Source organism: Pseudonaja textilis, chromosome 7 (assembly GCF_049901715.1).
Source record: "Pseudonaja textilis isolate UNSWEBS1 chromosome 7, rPseTex1.2, whole genome shotgun sequence".
NCBI lineage: Eukaryota > Metazoa > Chordata > Lepidosauria > Squamata > Elapidae > Pseudonaja > Pseudonaja textilis.
In genome coordinates, this window is record NC_141996.1 from 50,499,546 (window position 1) to 50,527,005 (window position 27,460).

Genomic DNA, 27,460 nt, shown 5'->3' on the forward strand with positions numbered 1-27,460 from the left:
TCAGTTTTTTTTAAACAGTAAAAACCTTGTGATTTTTAAACAGTAAAAACCTCTTTCTATATGTACCTGCATATATAAACAAGGCTATGCAAATCTTTAACTGTGATAATAATAGTACTAGTCACAAGTTTGATAAGATATAGCACTGTCTATATAGACTCCCTTAATGAGCAAAGTCTAGTGGAATAAATCCTGGAGACAAAGGAAAAGAGAACATGTACTTCTGGTTTCATCTTGAGAACTACTTGATTATTTAAAAACTAAAGTCTAAAAGACACTTGCGCAAAGCATGGGTCTTCAGATAAATGCTCAAGGACACAAGTTGAAGGAGACTTTATCACAGAACTGAACTTATATATATTTCCTTTGATCAAGGCAGCCTTTGTTTTGTATGTCTGAATAAAGCAGTTCTCCAGATGTTTGATCAGACATAGAGACTAGGAAAGCTATTCTACTATGAGGTGGTAATTTTGTTTTTGAAAATCTAACCAGCAGTATTGACATTAGAAATGGATTTATTACCTAACCTATCAAATGATAGTAGCAGGAAATCTAATGCCCTGCAAATACCACACTGCGGTAGCCTAGTATATGCCCCTTTTAAATTATTTGCTTAAAATTTCCTGTTTTATTATTAGATTTAATATTTACTTAACTTTTAATTTTGATATGCAGTGATGGAGAATCTTCTGTCTGAATTAACAATTCTAAATATTAACTTTAACTTACTCATTCAATTCTTTAGGCATTACTACTTACCTGAAAAATATCAAAGCATTTTGAAAAAACACAGCTAATCCCGGGTATACGTTAATATCTAAAAATACAAATTCCAAAATATATTTTTTATTTTGATACAAGGAAGAAAGTAAAAGTTACTATATTCCACTATAAAATGCAAATATTTAATTCAAAAGACTATACAAGCTGAGTCCTGGGAAATGGAGTCCTTTATACAAATTAAAAGATCTTAAAATTCTGAATTGAAGTTGAACTGCGGCTAGGACAAGGAGAGGCTTTTTAATTCATACCTGATCTGATCTGAATAGCAAAAGTTATTACTCAGCTTATTTAAAAATCCAATTATATGTCTATAATAATTAGTCTATGTGAAACAATACTCTTTTCCAGGTTTCTGAGATTATCTTTGTCTCCTTTTAATCTAAGAATTCTCTAATACTTTAAAGCTAAAAGTAATGTAAGAATTGGCACAAATTACAGACTGCTGAAATGATTGTCTATCCTCTTACACATTGTATTTATACAATATACTTCTGTATTATTAGTATAATCACATTTTACTTAAAACTAATTTTCTGGATTCACACAATATGTTGAATTATGAACTAATCACATTGGGTTAAATCAGCACAATAGGAAAAAATAACATTGGCTACAGTACTTTGTGATCAGTATGTTTGTGAAAACAGAATTGTCAAAACAGAATTGCAATTTATTCTTGCTATACAGGAGAAGAAATGAAGAACTTGTCTTGACTTCTTATAAGAAATTAAATTTCTACTTGGTAAACTGATATGTTCATGATAAAAGCACTAAATTAGTTAAGCAAAAGCATTGTTGATTTAGTATATTTAGACTTAAGCATAGCATCCCTCTGCATCTTTTCTCGTGATACTGCAGTTGACATGTGCAGTGCAATTCCAGTGCTACAGTGCTAACATTTTCACTCGTGAGCTGAGTATAATAAATTTTTATTAGATTTTTATCCTGCATTTATTACCTTATAAATAACTCAAGGCAGTGAACATACGTAATACTCTTTCCTCCTATTTTTCTCACAACCACCACACTGCCATCAAAAATATTTAGCTAAGAGTGTGTGACTGCCCGAAGTCAGCCAGCTTTGACGCCTAAGGCGGGACTAGAACTTACAGCAAGTCTTCTGGGTTCTAAGCCAGCACTTTAAGCATTATACCAACTGGTTCTCTCAAACCTCATTTAAGGTGAGAACAGCAGAAATGCCTTTGCTTTCTCCAATACTCCGTACAGGCAGTCCTTGACTTACAGCAGTTCATTTAGGTTTGAGGTTACAACAGCACTGAAAAAGTGACTTATGACCATTTTTCACATTATGACTGTTGCAGAATCCCTATAGTCAAGTGATCAAAATTTAGATGCTTGGCAACTGACTCACATTTATGATGATTGCAGTGTCCTGGGGTCATGTAGTAGGAAAGCCAGATTCAGTTAACAACCATGCTAGTAACTTAATAACTGCAGTGATTCACTTAACAACTGTGGCAAGAAAAGTTGTAAAATGGACAAAGTTAACTTAACAATTGTCTTACTTAGCAACAGAAATGTTGGGCTCAATTGTGGTTGTAAGTTGAGGACTACCTGTATAGAATTTTGTTTGCAGAGGCATTACTATCAAACTGTTGCCCAGTGTCCTATTCATGAGATAGGCAGCTATATAGATGCAATGAATAAATAAACTGAAGTATTTTTATTCTTACACGGCCCTGTTCAGAGTGATTAAGAGAACTTCTCCTGCATTTTAAAATTCTGTGCTACGCACTTTCAAGAAACAAAACTGTACTTTTCCAGTTCAAATCAAACCAGTTCTTTTTCTATTTTTCAAATATAACACAGTAATACATTATATTGTACTTTTGTGTTTTGTCCTGTATGATATTCTATATCGGACATTTTCAACAGTAGTCTGAATATTTCTGTTCTATCTTAAATATTTTCAAATACATAGTTAATAGGCATTTGATTGATTCGAAATACTAGTTATTTCATGATTTAAAAACATACTCAATGTGTCTTTCCTCCCCTTATTAAAAAATAGGAAGAAAGGATTCTTACTTTGGGTAACATATGCTCCAAAAAGGATCCATATAGAAGCAATAAGTGAGCCAAACATCAACATGAAACCAATGAACAGCCAGACACGAGCACCTAAAACAAGATTTACATTCCTTGGATCAAACTTTACTTTTATATGATAATGATTTCAGTGATTAAAAAGGATACCTTAGCAAAAATTATACTATTTACAAATGCCAGATCAATAGCTCTGATAAATTCAAAGAAATTAAGGTGCAATAAAGTACAGGATAAACCAGATAAAGGTTATGTTAAAATGTTTGAGATAAAATAAATAATACTGAGCAATATCAGTATAGATCAATTTAAAGAGATTTATTTTGGTAAAGCCCCCCTCCCCCATAACCTCCACAATGAAGTTTCTTAGATAACTTTGGGAGCATTGTTCAAATACAATGGGATCAGACTTTAAATACATACTGCCCAATGTTCGTTAATAAAATTGTGATAAAGCAAGAACCTTTCCTGAAATTATCAAAGATGTTTTTACCCCTTCCTTTGTTCAGCCTGAAAATGTAACACTTTTTAAAGAAATAATACTTTTACAAAGCAACATTACCAGCATTTTACCTCAAAAGCAAGAAGCAACTCATGTGTTACTGTCTCTTTCTTCTGCCTTATGGTACAAAATAAGGATAGAAAGTTTTGATGTGATGTATCTTCTCCTGAATAGCAAGATTTTAGATCAGTATTCTTGTAAAAGAGTGCACTCACCTGTTCTTCCTAAACATCCATCACCGTAACTGTCACCTCTTACTTGAGCATTTGATACAGCATTTATCCTGCAACATATTCACAAACAAACTTAAAAACAGAAAAAAGCAGAAATAAAACCCACTTGATTACATTTCTCCATTTTGCAATTCATTTTAGTTTACTTTCTTTTGAATCTAAAGTAGTGCAGAAAATATATGAAATCCAAAATTTTATAGCTCAATAATATTTAAAACAGGAATATTTTAATCTATTTTCTAGATCAATTTTCTGTAATTATTGGTATCTGTCTGATACTTGACTAAGCCTAAGCGCCTTTATTTCTGATGTGGTTTAGGACAGGGGCCTCCAACCTCTGGGCCATAGCCTATTTGCAACGGGGCTGTGTGAGCAGTGGGCCAGCACAAATGCACATGTGTGCAGCTTGACTTGTGTGAGTGACGGGCCAGCACAAGTGCACGCTTGCACACTGGTCAAGTGCACATGCAGGCATGTGGGCATGCTGCTCACGTGGCCAGGTTCCCCTCTCCGTCCCCCAAAATTGGGCCAAGCCACAAAGATTGGGGACTGTTGGTTTAGGAGGAGGAATGGCAGAATCTGGGAGCAGAGTGAAAAGGGGGATCAGCCTTGAACGCCTATGTAGTCAGAAGCAAAATACATCTAACCCCACTTGAGTGCCATTTACCCTTATCTACAGTAACTATAACCATATGCTGACTGTTGAGAAAGTTCCTCTGCATAGACTTTTAGCAATAAATCAGCTTAATTGAATCTTCATGTATAGACCTGGTCTTTTGCACCTGATATGTAGCAGCAGACCAGCATAATGAACAGTAATGCCTTGAAAGTGGTAGTTGTAATCAATGTTAATAACTGCTAGTATTAAGACATATTGAAACAGAAAAAGTTTAGTCTAGTAGTGTTTTAAGGCTTTGTTGGTTTGTGTTCCACCTAGAAAGCCCAAGATAATGAATTCTACTCCTGCCTTAGTCATGAAAGCCAGCTGGGTGTTCCTGGGCCAGTCATTCTCTCTCAGCCCATCTTAGCTAACAAGAGTTGTTGTTGTGGGAAAAATAGGTCAAAGGAGTTGAGTTATTTATAAAAATATAAAAGTGAAGCACAAACCAACAAAAATCCATAGATTAGAAATGGTGGTTTGAAGATGGTACGGAAATCTTTAGAATCTTCAGAACCAGGTTGTAAATACCATTTGGGGGTCTTTCGTAACTTTGAACTATCATCAGGCAACTAATCGTAAGTACAGGATTACCAATAGGTGTTAAACATGAACCAAACCAAATGGGAAATTTAAAAAATTTCCTTAAAATGTATTTTGCTTTTTGTAACAGCCAACAAACAAACATAGAGAACAGATGCATACATAAGTATATAAATGTTACTTGATGCAAATATGATTCTTGGTGACTATAAGAATATGTACACGTTGTATTCTGGACAAGATTTGGAAATGGAATTGCTACGGCAATTTTTAGTATTTTTAATCTGGTCAACAACCTTGGTATTTCTTTGTGGTGTCACATCCAACCTAACCCTAACTATTGAAATCCTGTTTCACTTTTTCAACATCAGCTGATGTAAACAAAGTGCTGGTCCCTGACACGATTTTATATTGACTTACATGAAAAAAGCTAGGGTGGAAAATACTCCACAAGTGTGAAACGCGTGATTCATTTCTTCTGGCTCAGGGTAAGCTACTGCAGCATCTATCATTATCCACCAGCCTGTAAAAAACTGTAAAAATATGATTGCACAATTAATTAATTATTCACTCCTTTTTAAGCACCATAATCATAAAAGTCCCAGAGATTCAATTCTATAAGTGAAACTAAGCTTCTAAGCAAAATAGTCACAAGTTATGGTATTTTTCAGAGTATAAGACACACTCCCACCCCCCAAAAAAAGTGGATGAAAACGTCTGTGCGTCTTATACAGCGAATACGGGCCCATTTTTGGCCCCCCAAAGCCTTTGTGCATCCTGTTTTTACCCTCCCCAGCATCCAGAAGCACTCTGCAGGCCCAAAATGTGCCTGTTTTTGGCCTCCGGCGGCCTCAGTGGGTCCCATTTTTGTCCTCCCCGGTGTTGGGAGGCCAAAAACGGGACCCATGGAGGCAAAAAACTATTTTTTTCTTGTTTTCCTCCTCTAAATCGTGCGTCTTATAGTCCAGTACATCTTATAGTCCGAAAAATATGGTATTCCTTTTAATGACAATCAGACAATTGAGTCCAAAATTTCTGTTGTTAAGCGAAACATTTGTTAAGTGAATTTTGCCCCATTTTACAACTTTCCTTGTTGCCAGAATTGTTAAGTGAATCATTGCAGTTATTTAGTAACACAGTTTTTAAGTGAATATGGCTTCCCCATTGACTTTATTTGTAAGAAGGTCACAAAAGGTGATCACATGCCCCAGGGACACTGCAACAATCATAAATATGAGTCAGTTGCCAAGCATCCGAATTTTGATCATATGACCATGGGAATGCTGCATTGGTTAAGTGTGAAAAATAGTCATGTCACTTTTTCAGTGCCGTTGTAATTTTGAACAACTAAATAAACTGTTGTAAGTTGAGGACTACCTGTAGTAATGTGAACAAACTATTTGTAATTTATACTATTACATTTCAATATAAAGGTCACCATAAAACTGAGCCAAACAGACTCCATGACTTGGAGAGAAGGATCTCTTAACCCTCACCTTCCACATGAACTGTCATTCTTTATAAGTAGCTTAACTTTTAGATTGCATTTCTGCAAAATACATAAAGCAATGCAGAATAAAAACATAAAAATAGTATATCATAATCAGGAGAATAGAGAATAGGGAGAATAAGGAGAATATTTGTAACTCAGGGATGAAATGAGAGGTCCTTGGTGCTCTCTGAACTTGGTTGTTTTCTTGCAAACATTTCATTACCCAAACTAGGCAACATCATCAGTTTGGGTAATGAAACATCTGCAAGAAAACAACGAAGTTCAGAGAGCACCAAGGACTCCTCAGTATCTAATAATCTTTTACCCAAAATATATATTACATTCTACTATTCTGCTGGTTGTTAAACAATCGCATAAAAAGGCACATCAGTGTAGCCTTTTGTAATTTGAAAATTTACATTCTTAAGTCATTTACTGTAATATGATAAGTTTTCCACTTAAATGACTGAATGGATCAGGAAGAGGGAAGCAGTCACTGGAAAAATAGTTACTAATACTGGAACATTTATAAAGTCTGTCTGGAATAATGTCAAATAGCCATCAATAAAAATATATTTACCCATAAAGCATGTAAACTTTCAGTATTCTGCTGTACTATGGAAAAGAGGTTTTTCTAGTTTGCACAAGAAAACAAACATTTCCAAATGTTGCAATCCATTCCACTTCAAGTTATTTTTTTAAGACAAAGCATCTTTTCCTGGCCAATAAATAAATATAAGTGACTACTTTTCAAATAGATATGACTGTTAGTTGGGGTTTGTTCAAAGCTCAGGATACTTGAAAAGTGCTTATTGTATTTTTATTCCAGAAACTTTACAAGAACACACTTCAGAACACTGTTATTTATCTATTTATCCCTATCCCTATCCATTTATCCCTAATAAGCAAAATTTTTGTGGAAATATGTGGAGAATTGCAGTGTAAGACCAAATGATGTCCAAAATAATAAATACAAATATAAATTGAGAGATTTTACTGAGAAGTGGAAACCTTTGTAAAATAATCAACATTTCTAGTTTTTCTTTATGTTAACCTACACAACTACAAGAAATCATTCTTAAAGTACAAGAAATAGAATGTAAGTCACTTCCACAGTTTTCCCAGCTTTTAATATCTGACTTACAGATGGATGAGACTAATTCGGATTACTTAATATGACTACTTTAAAATACATTTTGGATTTCAAAATATTATAAGCATCAACATGTTTACCCATTTGCAGGTCTACAAAGTTCACAGAGAACCAGTAGCTAGTTACCACTTCTCCTTCCAATTCCTTGTGAATGGATATTGTACCATTAACACAATAATTCATGAATTCTCATATTGGTGAGGATCTAAGGCATCATCATTAGCAAGAGGTCAACTCACTTCATTATTAGAACTGAGCATCCATCCATATTTTTTTGTAAAATGTTATAGATATAAAATTATGGGGGTCTCTTTAGTAATCTGAAAACAAAAAAAAATTAATCCAAGTTTTTTTTCCTTTTTATGTGCAAAAAGAAAACAAGAAAATCCCACAAATATATGTAACTCTTACTAATCAAAACTAATCTTATATTTATGAATTTTACAGTGTCAATGTCATGTCCTGCTATACAACTGATTAAAATTATTTCAAATTAGTTCAATGCGACAAGCTCTTACAGAATTTAGATATAGGTCATGATATTACTAAGACTTAAAATCAGCCATAAATAATGTCATATGACTTACCAAGATCCCAGCCACCACAGAAGCAACTGTATTTCTTCTTTCACCCCAATCTATACATTCACATTCAGGCCAACGGAAATTATCTAGGAAGCCTGCCATTTTTCAAGTTCAGTTGAACTTCTTTACACTTGATTTTTGTAAGTTCCCACCCCTAAACAAAAGATTAGAAACAACATCAAAATGAAAATAAGTGTGGTTATTTTCATGTAAATGGATTAGATAAAGTGATTGTTTCAAGGAACTCAATTATACTTTAGTTTTGTAACACTACATCCCAATATACTTAAGAATATTTATTGTGCATTTCTCAGTATTTTGCAACATTGAGTATTGGAGGGGAACATTAATAGTGTCATGCTCAAAGCCTTTGAGCAAACTTAGGAGAGATATTTAAATAAGAACTTTCTGGCTCATAACTTAGTTAAATGAGCAGAAATCAAACAAAATGCTCAATTTCAGTCTTTTGAGGAGGGTAGCCTACCTATAGTACGGTAGTGAATGAAAACATCAAGATCAACATTTAGGCCTTTATAGATAGAATAAAGTATCTTGGAAGCTGACACTCCACTATCAAAGCCCCTTAAGATTATGAAGAAAAGGAAAGTGATGAATTGCACTGAATATTATTTCATCAAATCAGAAAGAACACCTCTAGAATTATCAGCATGAACAGTAAATTAAAAAAACAGAGCCACATTCTCCATATGAAATAGCAAAATATTAATAAGCCTACCCATATTTGACCATTACAGCTGAATGAAAACTGCATTGATTTCAATTGTAACACAGTTTAATACTCTGGATTTGACACTTGTATTCCATTTCTATGTTCCTATACTGGTGCATTTATACTCAATCATTACTCTCAATCCTTCAGCATTAAAATAGAAAGATAATAGTAATGTATATTTTTATAAAAGATATACAGACAAAAAAATGCACACTCATATCTAGATATGTATTTATACAAAACAATAATTCATAACCTAGGCTATGTCTAGGTTTACATAATACAGTATAAGGCTAAAATGTGATCAGCTTGTATATGGTTCTGAAAACTCCAGGTAATTGGATAAATACTGTAAAACTACATTTAGTACATTTAGTTACGAATTAGCATTGACAGGAAAACATATTTAATAGTTCTAGGGAAAAAATTTACTCAAAAACTATCTATATAGTAGTTTAAACATAAAGTTATCTATAGAATTCTGTATTCTATCTCTTTTAGCACAATATACAGAACCAGGAAGTGATAAATTATTAGTAACCCATGTTCCCTATTCAGAGAAAGGGATTTTTTATTGTTACAAAACACAAGAAGGAACAGAGAAAACGCCCCCCTCCACTTGTCAATGCATACATACACCTTTTATTACATACACATTTGAGTTTTAAGGCCCTAATTTATTTTAGAGAATTTCAGGCAGTTCCTTTTTTTCATTCCTATATTTCCAGATATTTCAAGGAAAAATTTAATAAACTTTTAAATAAAAAAAATATCCTGTTTTGGGGAAACAGGTTCAAGATTAGAAACAGGAACTTCCTCTTTTATTTTACAATTGTAAAATAAAAATGGGAGATAAAAATGTATATCCTTTTAGGCTTTCCCTTTACACAAAAACACCCATTAAGTACATCTAACTCTTGTAACCAATTTTCTACTGTACTTTCTACTCCCCAAAAATATTCACTCTGAGACTGAAACAATAAATATACTAATCATTCTAAATGAAGATGAAAGCAATTTATGCAATTCCTGAACAATTCTTAGCAAAACTAGAGGGAAGCAATCCATCAATTCCCTTTCAGATATTTTGAATTATAACCCCAATAAACCTAAGACAGTGCAGTCTATGATCAGAGTATGGCCTTTGTGTTCTAACACTTTTGAAATTGCTGGATTAGTTATAATATCCAACTATTATGTCCAATTCAAGATTGAACAAATTCTATAGACTACATGATTCTTGGACAAGTTAATGTACAAACCTAGTCAGTCAGCACTTGCTCCTCTCTGCTCTAATGCATTAAGCATTTGTCATAGTTTCATTTAGAAGAAGCTCGCACATTCACATCCATTATTCAGAATTAGATTATGAAGGGCAAAGCTACTGAAGATTAGATATTAATATAATCAAATCAAGAACTTAAGTTTATAATTGTATGAAAATTTACCTGAGAATTAAAACACACTGAACTCTAAAACAAACATTTCAAGCCAATTCATTATACTTGTCATAATTTATTTATTATTGTAATTGCCAAGAGAATATGTCCATTTTTTTTAAAGCTACAGTTTTAATACAGGCTGGCACAAGATAATAAGTAGTCTCATTTTCAAGATTGTTGTTCTCCAAAAGATCTTAAACAACATTGTATTCACCTAGCAAGAGTGTAGTCACGCAAGTGGAACCAGTTTCAAATTAAGATACTCTACCGGTTGCGACTACTTCCATCGTGTATAATTAAACCGCACATTACATAGAAGTACCCTAGGTGGAGACTGCTTAGCCAGCTATTTCTGTAAAGGGTTTTAATCTTTTTTTAAAAAAAAAAAGTGGGGGCGGGGGGAACGAAGAAAAAGGAAGCACGTAAAGAGATGGAATAACGACCAAGGTCAACTGCGGTGCATTCACACACACGAACAACCTCGCGTGAGGAACGAAAGTAAAAGGGGAAGGGACAGCATTAAAGGTTTCTCTTTCCTTTGCAGTTTGTTTGTTTTTGACACCGTCGTCGCGCAAGTGAGTATTAGACTTCGTGGGGTCTCCCCACCGTCTCCCAGCTGAGGCGATTTTTTTTTCTTTTCGTTTAAAAAACCTTGTCGCGAGTCCAGGAAAGCGAGCGAGGTCGTGAATCTCATGACCTCCAGAAAAAGAAGGGGCACCGGGCGGCGCCCATTTAATTTAATGTTTTTAAAAGCCTACCTCAATTCCCCTCAGATTAAAGAGGCTAAAGAAGCGGCAGGACGAAACAGCAGGAAGAATGTCTGTACCCCTCCGCCCGAGTCCCCACGAGCCGTTGAGTAAAGCGAATGGGTGGAAGAAGAAGACGACTCCCCCCAAACTACAGCAAGGTCCTCACCTGGTTGAAAGCTACTCTCCATCCGCGACCCCGCTAACCCGGCTCTACCTGCAAGAGGCATGGGAGAAGGACAGGCCCTTTAACCAATCGACAGCCGGCGTACCTCGTCACAACGGGGGACGGATTTCTTGCTAGGAAACGCGGGGATTGGACAGCGGTGGAGGCTCGGTTTTTTTTTTTCTTTCTTTTTTTTTTTTTCGGGAATAAAAGTGAACATACAGCGAAGTTCGGCCGGCTTCTTCGATTTGCAGCGTGGGTGAAGAGTACTGAGGGTTACTGACTCGCCGCCGGCGCGGCCAAAGCGCAGGAGGAAATAGGCAAAGGGGGAGAGAAAGGTCCAAGAGTGGAAAACTCCTGGAGAGTCAATAGCGCTTGTTTCCATCTTACCCATTTCTAGGATGCGTCGACAGTTCCAGGCCGCATTAAGAGGGACAGCATCAAGATCACGTGAAGTGTTGATACCACGCTATATAAAGCCATGGTAAGACAACATTTGGAATACTGCATCATCCAGTTTTGGCCGCAGACTGGAGGCTAAAACATATTAAGAACGGTTGCTGGAATTGGATATGTCTAGTTTAATGAAAAGGACCAGGGGAGACATGATGGCAGTGTTCCAATATCTCAGGGGTTGCCACAAAGAAGAGAGAGTCAAGCTATTCTCCAAAGCCCCTGAGGGTAGGACAAGAAGCAATGGTTGGAAACTAATCAAGGAATCAACCTAGAACTAAGAAGAAATTTCCTGACAGAACAATTAATCAGTGGAACAACTTGCCTCCTGAAGTCGTGAATGCTCCAACAAGTGGAAGTTTTTAAGAAGAGATTGGACAACCATTTGTCTAAAATGGTATAAGGTCTCCTGCCTGAGCAGGGGGTTGGACTAGAAGACCTCCAAGGTCCCTTCCAATTCTGTTATTGTGTTCTGTTCTGAGTCATTTTTATTTGGAGAGGAGCCCCAATGAACTTAATAGGAATTATTTCCAGTTAAATGTGTGTAAACTCTCAGCTGCAAAACATGAAGTTAAGCTAGCAAATACACTTCTAACTTTATTGTGATTTTCATTTTGCTTGCTTCTTCTAGGGTATTCATACAAAGCCAGCATTAATTTAACCATTTCTTTTGCAGTGCAAATCTAGATAGGTTTTGAGGTACTTGAAAGCAGAGGGAAGAATTATATTCTACCCCCATCACTATTCCTTTCCTACTGGGAAGATAAGTTGCCCCACCTGGGAGGCAACACTGAATCTTCAGGAGCAATAGCTTTGTTAGCTCTGCCCTCCATTAATTTATCCAATGTCCAAGATATTTTTTATATTGTTTTATAATATAAAACATGTGTATGTTTCAATGCCCTTGAAAGTTGTCCAGAATTGCTCTGAATAATATAAGGTGTGACTTATAAATGTAATAAATAATGATCACCACAGGTGCTGATAACTACAGCAGACTCACAACTCATTTAAATTTGTTTCAAATCTGTTTCCATTCAGCTTCTTTAGTTCCCAATGAAAGCGTTTTCATTTACTCCATGCGTGATTTTATATAATTTGCTTCCCTGTTTGCCTGTTTTCCAAGATACAGCTTTCAAATATCTTGTCCTCATAAGATCTTTTAGCCCGTGATCATTTTATTTGCCCTCTTTTGTTCTTCTTTCCATCTGTTACTATATCCTTTTTTAAATATGGTGATAGAATATTCTTCACTGGCCAAGTGTGATCAGAGACACAAGGAATTTGTCCCCAGTGCATAAAATCTCAGTGTATTTACAAACAACAAAGTAATATATCAATAGAAGAAGCTAGCAAGAAAAACAAGAAAGGTAATAATACAGCCCGACTACATGGGTAAATATCCTTAAATGTAAGACAGCGTTGTGGAAATTAGGTGTTCAGCAGTAATGGCACAAGGAAAACTGTCCCTTGCCTAGTGGCTTTGGCATGCAATGCCCTATAGTGGCATCCTGAGGGGGGGAGGTGAAACTGTTTATGTCCAGTTTTTTAAAGTGTGGCAATTACAATTTACATCACATTTTTCCAAAAAGATGTTATTTTTCTATTAATCCTCAAGCATGGAATTTGCCATACTTACTATGAAAAGTAGCACACATTGAGTTGGTGTTCTCACTGAGCTATCCATTATGACTGCAATATACATCTCATCCTATTAATGTATAAAGTCAAGATTTTTGGCTGCATGTACAATTTGTGTTTGTGTGCTTTTGAGTTGGACTTGGGTCATGGTGACTTCCCACATAAGGTCCTGTGGTTTTCTTGGTAATGTTTATATACTGTTATTATTTTTATAAATAACTCAAGGCAGCAAATATAGCTAATACACCTTCTATTTTCCCCACAGCCACCACCCTACGTGGTGGAGTGGGCTGAGACTGAGTGAAAGGCCCAAGCCTTCAAACTGGCTTTCATGCCTACAGCAGACTAGAACTCACCATCTCATTTCTAGCCTTTAGCAGTAGAGAAAACTGGTTTTGCAGAAGCAGGCTGTTGTCTTTTTCCTGGGCTAGGGCAAAGAGAGACAGGCCCAAAGTTACCTAATTGGTTTCATGACTAAGAATGTATACAGCATTTGAATTCACAGTATCATGGTTTCTAGCCTGGTATTTAACCACTACATCAAACTGGTTCTTATGTACAATGTATTACACTTATATGAATTGTATTTCATTCACCATTTGGTTGAGGATTCCCAGAGTTCAGAGAAAGCCTACCAGAGCGCTTCACAATCTCTTTGGTGTTTTACTACCCTTAATCTAACATAATTGGCAAAGTTAGCTAGCTCATTGCTTAGCTCTAGTCAAGAACATTTATGAGTTAACTAGAGATCTTGATTTGAGATAGTTGAAAAGTACTGGTCCCAACAAAGATCTTTGAGGAACTCCACTTCATTATTACATTGTGAAATGTACTATCTGCCTACAGATAGTCCTCATTTAATCACAACTGTGAGCAGCAAATCAGTCATTAAGTGAAGCAGTTACTAAGTGCTTATGATCTTTGGCTTTCCTTTGCTTTATAGACCTGTGAAGGATATAAATGCAAGCACTGGTCGTAAAGTTAGTTTATCATCACTATTATACTGCAAACTGTTACTAAACAAGAACAATCTGTATTTGTTTTTATTCTTGCTATCTGCTCGTTAGCAATTTACAATCTTCTTACACTTAACTCTGCCAGAATGTGTGCTCCTTTTTGTTTTATTGGAGCAAACTTTCAATTTTCTGAAGCAAGCCTTATTTTTACATCCTTGTGAATACCACTGCAAAGCTGTCCTTCAGCTGTTTGATCCTGTTGTGGAATATGTTCTACTTGAACATCAGATAGCATGGTTTTAAATAACCTTAAAGTAATCTTCAAATATTTGAACATATTTGGGCCAAAAACTTTTCAGTCTTTTTTTCAGCACTTCATGCATTTTTGAGAAATTTATCATCCTAAACCAAATTTATCCTTCTAACACAATTAAATCTGGATCCTGATGGCAGATTCCCATTTGTTTATCTGCTAAATTCAGTGCCATTACCAGACAATCCATGACCACTTGTGACCTGCTTTAGCAATGGTGGAGCTTATGATGTACGGAAATGTTCTTAAATATTATGGAAATAGTCAAGAGAGATCTCTGCCTTGAAAGTAGTCCATATTTTTTATTTATTTTATTTTGTCAAGCGATTATTAGATATCAGGTATAAGTATAAACATGGTTATGAATACATGAAATTGATACAAATAAGAAAAAAAAAAACAATAGGACAGGGACGGTAGGCACGTTGGTGCGCTTATGCACACCCCCTACGGACCTCTTAGGAAAGAGGTGAGGTCAACAGTAGACAGTCTTAAGGTTAAAGTTTTTGGGGTTTGGGGAAGAAACCACGGAGTCAGAGTATTCCAGACATTTACCGCTCTGATGCTGAAGTTGTATTTCCTGCAATCAATATCATAAATATGCAATCAATATCATAAATATTGAACTGTATGACACAGGAAATGTTTTATGACAATTTTTTTTTGTTATAATGTTACATGTACTCTATGTTAGCCTGTTTGAGATACCTTGGCTTAAAAATTGTTGCCTTACAATGTACCATTTTGCCCAGCGAAAGGTTTCACACAAACAGGACAACCAGTAACCCATTTGACCATCGTTTCCAAGGTAGCAGATTCCTCAAAGCCTTCAACAATGGCAGAGCTTCTAATATAATGGAAAAGTTCTTAAACAAGGAGGTTTTGAGAGATGCATCTGCCTTGAAAATAGCCCATGCTGAACTGTACAGCACAGGAAAAATATTATGCCTTTCTGTATTATGTCATAAAATGCTTTATGAAATTTGCCATATTTCAATTCCATAGGAATCACAGGTTCCAGATTTTGAACACATTATATAAGTTAGCTCCTTTGAGGTACCTTATCTAAATATTAAGTTGACAAAAAAATCTCAACCAAAATATGATTGTTAATAAACATTTATTTGTAGTTTTGCAACTTAGTTCAGTTCTTCAGTTTGAATAAAGGATTATTCCAATAGTTAATAGGACAAAAAAAAAATGCCTTTGGCATGTCTTATGAATCTTATTTAAAGTTCATTGACTATGAAATTAAATGACTAAATTCTTGATCTTACTTCAAAATACGAGCTATCCACTTTAAAACAATGGTTTTTATGTCATGTCTACCATGTTCCATTTCAGCTTCAGTTTTCTTTGCTTCTGCCTCGGACTTATTTTTCATCTGGGCTTCAAAGATGTCTTGTACATGTGCAATCTCTTTATCTGCATTAAAATGGACCATCTGTCTGCTAAGAATAGGAACAACTAAATTGAAATCATTAATTCTTTTGTTTAATATCTTAATGTTTTCCCTAAATTCTTCACAAACTTCCTTCCATTGCATCTCTTTTTGGATGGTCATTGGATCACCTACCTTATTCCTAGAAGCTATTATGGTCTTCCTTAACTTTTCAATTGTTTCCCGTATTTCTTTCTGTATAAGTATCCATTCTGGTTGGTATCCATTATCTATCAGGATCCTATTCAGATTGTGTGTCATAGGATCAATGTGTGGACAGTCTGAAAATTTTTGTAATGGCTTTCCTTTACCACTTAGATTATCAAAGTCTCCTTTTGCCATAGATTCTTGAATGAGGTCTTCAACCAAGCGTTCGATTGCTTGGGTTATTTTTGCTTTTTTACTTTGCTTTAAATCTTTAGCTAGCATAACATCTCCCGTAGCTAGTTCTCTGTCCATTTGTCGCTGTCGATATTCCATGATTTGTTCAGAAGCTCTATCAACTCTGAACTGTATATACTGCCTTTGTCTTTGACTTGGAGTACCAAAACCAATACCTTCAAAATTTAAATACTGTCTATGTTGTACAGCTTTAGACTTCAATTTGTCTTCATCCTCCTCCTCTTCCTTATCTCTTGATTTTATTTTCTTGGCCATATCATTAACAACAACTCTGTATGCTTCTTTGATTTGAACAAAAATGGTAGAATCTGCTGTAACTGATCCACTATCTGGATGGAATTGTTTAGCAAGCTCTAAAAATGAGTTTTTAACATCATCTAATGAACACCCTTCCTGAAGTTTAAGTAGCTTGTAAGAGTCTATAACATTCTGAGGCTTGTGATCTGACATCAGTCTACAGTTACAGATAAAGCAACGTTGAACTGATTTTGCTTTCTTTGGAACCAACGCTGAACACATCCAGACATGATGGTGTATTTTTCTCATCAGCACCGCACAGACCCACTTCATAATTCTTCAGTGTAGGTATATTTTAACCATTACCTAATTGTAAATCTGAATAAATTTAAATAGAATTAAATGAATTATTATGAATTTATTCTTCTTAAATTAACTATTGTTAATACATTTTTTTTTCTGTTAGACAGTTTTAGAAAACCAAATTGACTGGTTACACACACAGTAAAAGTTTAGAGACCAAAGGTTTGTGTACTGAACTTTTATATGTACTTCTGGATCATTATGTCAATGGAATTAACTAGTTTAGAAAACATGTTGATTCTGCCATGCTGTATTAAAAAAACTGAAATTGTTGTTGAATAATAAACAATTATGAATTAAGAGTTCAGTATAGATTGAACATACTCAACAGATACTGACTAAAAGAAATACAGTCCATTTTCATCAAACAGTGTGACACTTAAAATGTAATTGATTAAAAAGTCAGCAATTTATTACCCCAACTAGATAATCAGTTAGATCAACTAAAAACAAACAACATTCCCAGCTGTCTAACCTAACCCTACAAATTTTGACCCAGAAGTTGCAGAATGACAGCATTATGCAATATGTAAAACAGTATGTAAAACATAATGGAATTTCTTAGTACTGTAGGATTAAAACCATGAATGCTTACCATTAATTCTTCTATAAAAGCATGGTTATTTTGCACATCTTGAAAATACTGGATTTCTTTTTAGACTGTGAAAAAATAAAAATTCCCACTAAAATATAAACAATAGCAAAGGTGAACTGTTGATCCATCAGTGAAACCATTCTATTATTTACATTACTAAGCTGAAATCTTTATATATTTTTATACTATTTTCTATTAATATTCTTTCCTATTCATATATTGCTTATGGTACTAATTTCCAATATAAAACAAGTGCAAAGGAGCAGTGTAGGACTGGCATTTGGTGCAGGTGCAAGCTCAGTTTTGCTCTCTTGTTCATTTATTCGCAGTTCTCAGGCCTGAATCAACCCGACATTTGTATTTGATAAGAGAATGAGGGGGGGGGGTTGGGGAGCGGGGAGCGAAGAGCTTGGTACCCTGCCACAACCGCAGAACACTGCACAGTAGTTGGAATCTCTGACATTTAAATTCCTCCTAACCTAACGAAAAGAAAAAAACAAGACAAAATCTTCCTCTCATTCCCTCGCTACATCTAAGAATCTCACCCCTTTTTTCACTCCTCCGGCCAGGCATTTTTAACACGCAGGCTGCGTTTTCAGATTTAATGCAATATTCAATAACGAACCACCATCGCGGTTCCTGGGACCGAGCCACAACTGCGACGTAACCCCCAGTCCCTCTGGATAATCTATTATGTCGAAAGGGGTTTTGGGAGTCGTAGTTTTCCTAAGGTCAGCGTATGAGTCCCGAGGAGCCAATCGTGGTAGCCTCTTCCTGGATCGGCATTAAAGGGGAAATAAAACTCTTGTTTGTCTATAGTTATTTTGTAATGAATCCATAATAATTACGCTACAATATTAATGATGGAATTCAATGGTATATATTAAATTATTAAAATTCATGAAATAATTGCAACCGGTTTTCCCCCAGCGAAGTCTTTGCAACAACCCTTACTAGTCGGCAGGTACTATTTTATTTAAAAAAATTTTTTTTACTATTTTAGAAAAGTATGCCCAGTTAATTGATCCTTTTGTCTCTACCAGATCTATCCAGATAATTACTACTAAGTTTTTCTGATGTAGTTGGGATGCAAGTGAGAGGGACAAGATTTTAAAGCAGACTTGGCTTTGGTTGCTGTCACAATTGAGTGTGTGTGTGCGCTTTGTGGTTATTTCTGAGAAGTGCCTTTAAAAATATTGGCTCCTGTAATAGTTGCTGTTTAAGAAAAATAGTCTGAGACACTACTGGAGCATGCTGAGGCCCTGAAAAAGAAGTTGAAAGCCTCCAAATTATGTGAAAACAGAAGATACACAAGAGAGAAAAGTGGCAGAAGACTTATTGCTGCAAACATGTCACTGAAGAAAAGATTGAAAACTTTCCAAGTAATGGGAGAACAGAAGACTACTCAGAGAAGATCAATAGGAAGGAGTAAAACAAGCAAAGGAAAAAAAAAATTGTCACTGAGTATGCAGTGCAAAAAGGGAATCAAAGTGAAAAGTCTTGAAAAGTCACACTATAAAATCTTTCTCATCCTAGTTGAGAGATAAAGGAAGTGAAAGTAAACACAGATTCTGATTGCCGGAAAAAGTTGGAGAGCCAATTAAATTAAACCAATTAATTTAATCACCTCAACATATAGGTAAACCGTACCAAACTTGATTGAAGGAAATACGACTTCAGCAACAGAGTGGTCAATATCTGGAATACTCTACCTGACTCTGTGGTTTCTTCCCCAAACCCCAAAAACTTTAACCTTAGGCTGTCTACTATTGACCTCACCCCTTTCCTAAGAGGCCTGTAGGGGGTGTGCATAAGCGCACCAATGTGCCTACCATCCCTGTCCTTTATTGTTTCTTTTTATTTTTCTTATACCTATCAATTTCATGTATTCATAACTATGTTCATACTTATACCTGTTATCTTATAATTGCCTGACAAAATAAATAAATGAAATAAATAAAAATCAGGTCATGATGCTTAAATCTGTTACTGCCTTTTAGAGATACATAGAAGAAAAGCACTATACATAATAACTGACAACTGTTGATATGCTGAGGAATGATGGTTGTTTATGTCTATTGCCTAGCAACATAATACCATCGTGAAGAATCATTTCCATGCAACCCATTCTTACTTCAGCAACTCTGAATGGGAAGAAGTAGAATAAAGTTAAACCCAAGCAAGGCAGCATTCCTGTTTAACAGTTATGGTTCTCTTCTGGCTATGCTACTGTCTTTTGAGGAGGTGGTGCTTTACTTAAGAGAGCTAGTCTATGACTTGTATGCTCTGTACAAGCATACGATAAACCTATATTCATTTCAACTGCCTGTGCTCTGAATTCCTGTGTTTGACATTAATCTGAATGATTAACAGCCAGAGCAAATTGGCAGTAGATGAGTCTCAACATAATTGAAGGTGGGCTGGACTTAGATCTCTTATGGGTGCTAGGGACTTGAGACTGATGACACATTTAACTCACTCGGGCTCAGCCTAGTCATTTGCTACAATAAATTGTGTATGTTGTCCGACTCCCAGTGTCTCTGGGAACAGGCAGTACAAGAAGTACAGAAACTCTTATAGCAAGGGTCTTCAAACTTAGCAAGTTTAAGACTTGTGGACTTCAACTCCCAGAATTCCTGAGCTAGCATGACTGGAGGAGGAATTCTGGGAGTTGAAGTCCACAAGTCTTAAAATTGCCAAGTTTGAAGATCCCTGTCTTATAGAATGACAGAATCTTGAAAGTGCCTTATCTAATGTTCTTTATTACTGGGTACAAATTAGCTGAGTATTTTGTATAGCTCTAGTCTAATCTTATTCATATTTCAGGAATGTCTCAAAATATTCCCCCTTTCTCTAGAACATTCTTGTGATTTGTAATAATTGAAACCTCTGCAACATTTCTTCCAAATTTATGCCTGAAATCTCATTTCATTCTTTTCTAGCAAATGAGAACCATTTTGTATTTTGCCCATGTTATTTTCTTTTAAAGTTCTTTTAAGTTACTGCCTATAGCAGTGGTGTTAAACTCGTGTCATCATGGAGACATGACATATCACAACGTTTTTCCCCTTCGCTAAACTGAGCATGGGCATGGCCAGTGCATGATGCATCCAGCCCATGTGTTGTGAGTTTGACACCCCTGTTAAACAAGTTAACACAGCAAGTTACAGTGAATCAATGGTCCCCCGCTGTTTGCAGAGCAAAACAGAACTGAGGTTCATCAACAAAGTTCTAAGATAGACTACAGAGACTAAAGATGAACATGTATATGCATTGGATCTAAGCAAATTATAATTTCACCCATGATAAATACTATTGATATAAGTACACAGGAATCTGGGAAAACAATAATTTATAATGTGGTATACGTATCCTTTAAAAATGTGAATGTCAATTAAGCAGGTTATTTTGACAGTATGACCTTGCCTCTCATTTTGAATAAGGAAAGTTGTAAACATTCCCCTTATTAATGTTCGTAGGAATGTTGTATTTTATAGAGACATACAGCTCATTGAATTAAAAGCCATTTGTTGATGAAAGGTTACAAATCCAGGAGATATATTCATGAATAATAAGCTTGTTTAGCAATTAAGCTACTGTAAATATTTATTTATTTAGCATATGATGCTGTTATGGATAGATACAATTTTATATTAAACAACCAAACAAAGCCAGAAATATTCAGGAACCATCTATGACCTCAGTATGAGCATCTATGAGACATAGAGCAAATAGAAATTCCCTTTATAGTACAATGGCATTTTCATCCAATAAATCAAATGCTAAAAATATTTTTATTTTTATAATGCTATTTTTGCATTTGGAAAATTAGATCTATTAGAAAATTAGTACTATTAAATTCTGGCTTACATTCCGATAAATTGGGATTTTATTTCACATTAATATTTCACATTATTATTATTTATTTTAAAGACAACATGAGAGTAATCTTGGACACTATGGAATACTACGAGGTACATCCTGAAAAACAAATGGCTCTGATATTTCTAGATGCACAGAAGGCATTTGATAATGTGAATTGGCGATTTATGTTATTACTGCTAGAACAGATGGGCTTTGCTAGAAAATTTATTCAAGCAATAGAAGCTATATATCATAAGCAAATGGCAAAGGTAATGATAGAGGGAGAACTGACAGACTCTATCGATATAAGAAAACGAACAAGACAAGGGTGCCCATTATCACCTCTGTTGTTTGTGTTAACTTTGGAAGTGCTAAATAGAAATATTAGAGATGAAAAGAATATAAAAGGGATGAAAATCAAAAAGGAAGAATTTAAGTTGCAAGCATTTGCAGATGATCTGGTTTTCATTTTAGGAGACCCACTAGATACAGCATCAAAATTGATAGAAAAGATAGAGACATATGGAAAGGTGGCTGGTTTGAAAATAAATAAAGATAAGACAAAGATCTTGACAAAGAATATGCTATCAAGACAAAAGGAAGAATTGGCAGACCTATTGAAAATTCAGGTCACGAATAAGATCAAGTCCTTAGGGATATACTTGACAGCAAGATGCAGTACACTAAAAGAGAATTATATCAAACTTAAACAGCAGATAGCGCTAGACTTGGCGAAATGGGAAAAATTACAACTGTCATTAATAGGGAGAACATCAACAATCAAGATGAATATATTACCCAGAATTTTATATTTGTTTCAAACAATTCCAATTAGGCTTGGAAAAGATTACTTTGAAGATTTAAATAAAATTGTGTTGAAATATATATGCCAAGGTAAGAAAGCGAGAATAAAGTTAAAACTTTTGCAAGATGCTACAATAAGAGGAGGATTTGGCTTGCCTAATTGTGAGTTGTATTACCAAGCTACAAATTTGATGTGGGTTAAGGAATGGATAACATTAAGAAATACTAGATTGTTGACATTAGAAGGACATGATCTGTTGTTGGGGTGGCATGCTTTTTTATGGTATAAAGGAACTAAAACACAGGGGTATTTTAGAAGACATTATATACGGGAGTCTCTGTGGTTAAACTGGGAGAAGATTAAAAGACAATGTTATTTGAAAATTCCAGTCTGGCTATCCACTAAGGAACAAACAGTTAGATATGGTGAAATATTGAATGAAAAGGATGAACTTAAATCTATACAAAAACTAGAGGAACAAGGTATAAAGATGAATTGGTTTTCATATGCGCAAATACATTCAAGGTATGATAAAGATTCTAAAATAGAAGGTTTCTATGATAAACTGACTTGACTTAGATAAGATTTTGACAGGTACTGATGAAAAGGTGATTAAAAAATTGTATGGATATCTATTAGAAATTAAACTAGAAGAAGAACAAGTTAAACTATGATTGCTTGGGGGAAGAATTTTGGATATGGGATTGATTTAGAGAAATGGCAAAAATTGTGGTCTCAAAATTATAAAATGACAATGTCAACAGCATATAAAGAAAATTTGAATAAGATGTTTTACAGGTGGCATTTTCCCCGACAAGAATAGCAAGAATGTTCAAGAATAAATCCAAAAAATGTTGGAAATGTCATCAGACACCTGGCTCATATTACCATATGTGATGGACTTGTGCGAGTGCTAAAAATACTGGACTAAAATCCACATGTGGTTGGAAAAAATGACAAAAAAACTATATAGATTTTAAACCAGAGATATTTTTATTGGGAATTTTACCTGAAATATATAGTAAAGACTTGAAATACCTGATTGTAAATGTATTAACAGCGGCTAGGATTGTATTTGCTAAAACCTGGAAAAATGAGAAAACACCATCACAGGAGAAATCATTAAGAAAATATTGGAATGTGCTGAAATGAGTAGATTGACATTTGAAATTAGAGAACAAGAGGATAAACAATTTTATAAAATTTGGGATCTATTCTATCAATGGTTAGACAATAAAATATAGCAATGAAATATGTAGACTTTTAGAAAATAATATATAAAGATGTATTCTTTTCTTATTATATCTACAAAATGATTCTAGGATAGATTTGGAATGATAATATGAACTGTCATAAAACGAATTAAGTAAAATATGATTATTTCGTAAAACATGAATGAATAAAAGTATAGTCAAATGACTGATTAATAATGATATTAATGTATTTAATTTTTGATTGAAAATACGAGATTATATACAACATAATTGTAATTGAAGACTACAAAATAGAAGCACAAAACAATTTGTAAACCAACCGGCACACTGTATGTATATATATGGAGGATGGCTTTATGTTTTTGTTTTGTTTGTTTATGTTTGTTTTAAAAACCAATAAAAAAAATTAAAAAAATTTCTTTTAGAAATTGTATCTTTATTCATATATGCTTTTGTTCCTTATCTTTACCAATACTTTTCTAGCTTTCCCGTATATAAGAAAAATGTTTCCTGATATCTAAGAATGCGGTTAATGCAAATCCATTTTCTTCTTACTTGATTGGACAGAAGGATGGAATTTCAGGCAGTTGTCTGTCAGTTGTGCGCAGTAAAGCATTCTTTCAACTAGACACAAAGCCTTCCACACTCTAAATGCTTTTGTAACTTAATCTGACATCATCTGAAGATTTTCTTTTCAGTGCTGCTCTTTACAGTTTAGAAAAAAGAACACTGAAACTGACTTCTGTATATAGTCTTAGAAAACAATTTGGAAGGTTTGGGTAAGTTCTCTTGTCTATTTTTAATCGAAGAGACTTTTTATAATATGCTAAATGAAAATTGATATTTTACAAAGCAAAGTGGGCAGTGAAACTTTCTGCATCATAATCTGTAAAATGTATTTAAATTGTAAAAGGTAAACATGTGAAATGATGAAACATACTGAAAGCAGTTAATAGTTTTATGTTAGTAAAAACATTTTTAATGTGATTCTCTTAAAAAATTAATAGTCTCTAAATCTCAGAGATAATGTGAAAAAAATATTGCCATGCTATTGGCTGAATCTACCTGAAGACTAGCCTTAGGATTTTATATATTGAACATACATGACAAACTTCAATCTGAGCCCAAGTAAGCTGAGAAAACAAAGCAGTTATTATGTACCATGTAATATACTCACAGTTTTAAAATTATTTTGATTATCTTGATCAATTATCTTGTTTCTTTTTGTGTTTGTAGAATTATGTTCTTATGAGAGTGACTGATAGCTAGGTTTTTTAACTGTTCTTTTAATATGCAGTGTGCCTTTTTGATACATTCATAATACGTCCAGATAGCAATAATGCCATTGTATAGTGATTATCTCACCATACTTTATATAAATACTCTGCTATTTGGGTAGCACTATCCAATAATGCACATTTCCACAGTACTCTCTTTTAAAATTCAGGAGGGGGAATTGGCAGACTATATTACCAGAGAAAAATTACTTGTCTCTTCTCCATCCAACCAGTTCCTTGCCATTGTTATCCAGTCTTCTCACCTTGCAAGCAGCCCGTGCACTCTGACTTTATCTGTGCCAGAATTCCAAAAATTTCCAAAAAAAAATTCCAAAATTTATCATTCATTTATGATGGTTGCAGTCTCCTGGGGTCATGTGATCACCTTTTGTGACTTTCTGACAAGCAAAGTCAATGGGGAAGCCAGATTCACTTAACAACTGACTACTAATTTATCAACTGCAGTGATTCACTTAACAGCTGAGGCAAGAAAGGTCATAAAATGGGCAAAACTTACTTAACAAATGTCTCACTTAACAACAGAATTTGGGGGCTCAATTGTAGTCGTAAGTCGAGGACTAGCTGTACTGTATCCAGGTAATAAAAAATTAGATAATCACTAGATGGCAGGAAGGAGTTCAGGTCTTCTGTATCTCTATGCTACCATCTCGTGATCTTCCTTTCTTCCTTCCTTCCTTCCTTCCTTCCTTCCTTCCTTCCTTCCTTCCTTCCTTCCTTCCTTCCTTCCTTCCTTCCTTCCTTCCTTCCCAGAAAAGTTCATCTCCCAATTTGCTGAAAGTGGATTTTCAAGTTCTGTATAGAGTTCTGAAATTTACTATAAAAGAAAATAATGAACAAGCCCCAAATAGACTGTAAAAAAAAATTGTCAAAATCTTTCAAGTCAAAAACTTCCTCTAAGTGGGAATATAAATTCTCTTCAATCTATTGTGTTTTTTATTTCTTATTTGTTTTCTTAGGGATGGGGATTTTTTAATGACAATATGATGTAGTGGTTAATGACAGAAAACACTGGGCCTGACATTATCTCTCAACCTAAGGATTTTCTTATACTGGAAGGAATGGCATGAAGATTCAGATTAGATTACAGCATAAAACAATAACAATGCAAATTAGCAAATTATGTGGGCTAGTTTGTATGAAACCCAACTACCAATGTAGTAGCATTTGCTCAGATCTTGCAACTGTTTTAGTAAGCTAAGTAAATAGTAAGCTATTTCTCCCTTTGTTTTCTGCTGGTTATTTATTATTGTAGGCACGTATGCTACTTATGTAAATTAAGTTCAGGGTTTTATCAGCATCATTCACGAGCAGAGGCATTTGCAAATAATCTTTCACTTTTGTGAAAGGAGGCAGTTTCTCCTCATATGACTTAAACTACTTGTGGAAGGAAATTATATTTAGGACATTCTACAGGGCTGATCCATCCTAACCTCACTCCTTCCCAGCTGCTTGCTTTTCCACCTAAAGATAATGGTGGGTTCTGGGGAGGGGGGGTAGAGATAGAAAGGCATATTTCACTGTACTGTTATTAACATATTTGATGGGCAAGAAGTGCAGCAGTGGATTTTAAAGGTCACATTTAAAAGAGCTCCCATTCTTTCTGCCCCAGCGTTCCTGATGCTTATTTCTAGTTTTTTTAAAAAATTGTCAAATGAAGGCACAATGTTATTGACATGCATAAAACTATCTAATCAAGAATAATGTTGGGATAGGCTAATTGCATAGCTCTTTTTATAACACACGTTTCAATTGCTTCTTCTTTTCTTTCTTGCCATTTCTCTTTGTGCAGTTGCCAGCTTCCATGCTGTGAATGAAGTGTCACAACTTAAAAAAAACTTTAGAAGGTTAGTCATTGTATAAGCCTAGGGATTTGGGGTGGGGAATCTGGCCTTCCTATATGGATCACCAGAATTGGTTTGGCTGATTTGGCTGGTTATGGGGATGTCCCCTTTTTTCTCTCATCACTCCATATGTCTGTCTCCAGAAGCTGCATCCTCAATGGAAAAGGATGGCTATAAGGCTGCTGTATCTGAGCTACAGAAATTTGTACAGCTGATGGATGGTAGCAAAGTTATTTTTATGTAACTTTTTCTTGCCATCAAATGGATATATGGAGCCAATAAGATAGCTCCAGTTTACTGAAACAAAATAAATAGAAGCAACACTAAGAGCAATGTACATTGCAGGATCTATATATATTTAATTAATAATTTTGCCAAATTATGTATTGATTAGTTTGTGGTTCCCTTTTATTATAATTTAATTATTTAAGCCAATTGTTTTACAGTTACTTTATTTACCATGCTTTAAATTATAGATAAATCAGGACCATTTTCCACTGTTGTTCTATTGGTTGTCACTAGTATGACATTATCCAAATAATTTTAAAACTAATTCTCCTTTTTGATGCAGTCTTAAGTCAGTAATCACCATCCATCAGCTTGCTGGAATAAGAGAATGGCTGATCGAGTCCTTGTGATTGGCAGAGGAGGCAGAGAACATGCCTTGGCTTGGAAGCTGGCACAATCTCTACATCTGAAACAGATACTGATTGCACCAGGAAATGCCGGAACAGCCAATGATGGGAAAATGTCTAATTCAGGTAAAAAGACAATGCATTAATCTATTTAAATGCCCCTGGGGAGAAAAATCCATCAACCTCCCCAAACTATTGTACTACATATTGTACAAAAATAAATGTTTAGGGCAATGCATTTGATTTATGATTACACAGAAAACAATTTGTGAAGAAAAAAGAAAGAGGAAGTAGCTAGAT

The 27,460-nt window shown here is 34.8% G+C and overlaps 3 protein-coding genes across 9 annotated transcripts in view; 1 reads left to right on the forward strand and 2 right to left on the reverse strand.

Moving 5' to 3' along the window:
- TMEM50B (transmembrane protein 50B) overlaps positions 1 to 18,067 on the reverse strand; it is a 25,997-nt gene extending 7,930 nt beyond the window's left edge. For 3 of the 7 annotated variants that reach the window (XM_087937596.1, XM_087937595.1, XM_026700576.2), the window contains exons 1-6: positions 11,106 to 11,164; positions 8,019 to 8,169; positions 5,207 to 5,319; positions 3,568 to 3,635; positions 2,833 to 2,925; positions 760 to 817 (exon numbers count right to left, since the gene is read on the reverse strand). In XM_087937596.1, coding sequence (XP_087793722.1) covers positions 760 to 817; positions 2,833 to 2,925; positions 3,568 to 3,635; positions 5,207 to 5,319; positions 8,019 to 8,117 — 431 coding nt within the window. In that variant the 5' untranslated portion in view covers positions 8,118 to 8,169; positions 11,106 to 11,164. Of the gene's footprint in view, positions 1 to 759; positions 818 to 2,832; positions 2,926 to 3,567; positions 3,636 to 5,206; positions 5,320 to 8,018; positions 8,170 to 10,948; positions 11,165 to 17,503; positions 17,569 to 18,048 lie in introns of those variants that run through there. The other 4 variants (XM_087937597.1, XM_026700577.2, XM_087937593.1 and 1 more) reach the window with 3 other exon arrangements.
- Positions 15,569 to 18,208, reverse strand: DNAJC28 (DnaJ heat shock protein family (Hsp40) member C28). Its single transcript, XM_026700573.2, has 3 exons — positions 18,049 to 18,208; positions 17,504 to 17,568; positions 15,569 to 16,923 (listed from the first exon to the last, which is right to left on the reverse strand). The coding sequence occupies exon 3, from the start codon at positions 16,876 to 16,878 to the stop codon at positions 15,739 to 15,741; it is 1,140 nt and encodes a 379-aa protein (XP_026556358.1). The 5' UTR covers positions 16,879 to 16,923; positions 17,504 to 17,568; positions 18,049 to 18,208; the 3' UTR covers positions 15,569 to 15,738.
- A 128-nt stretch (positions 18,209 to 18,336) lies between these two features.
- The window catches only part of LOC113436266 (trifunctional purine biosynthetic protein adenosine-3-like), a 42,328-nt gene continuing 33,204 nt past the window's right edge, over positions 18,337 to 27,460 (forward strand). The window contains exons 1-2 of the mRNA XM_087937607.1: positions 18,337 to 18,467; positions 27,097 to 27,286. Of these exons, the coding sequence (XP_087793733.1) occupies positions 27,142 to 27,286 (145 nt within the window). The 5' untranslated portion in view covers positions 18,337 to 18,467; positions 27,097 to 27,141. The remainder of the gene's footprint in view (positions 18,468 to 27,096; positions 27,287 to 27,460) is intronic.

Bases quoted from the DNA above. Each gene is read 5' to 3' on its own strand.
- DNAJC28 (XM_026700573.2), bottom strand. From the start codon at position 16,878: ATGAAGTGGGTCTGTGCGGTGCTGATGAGAAAAATACACCATCATGTC.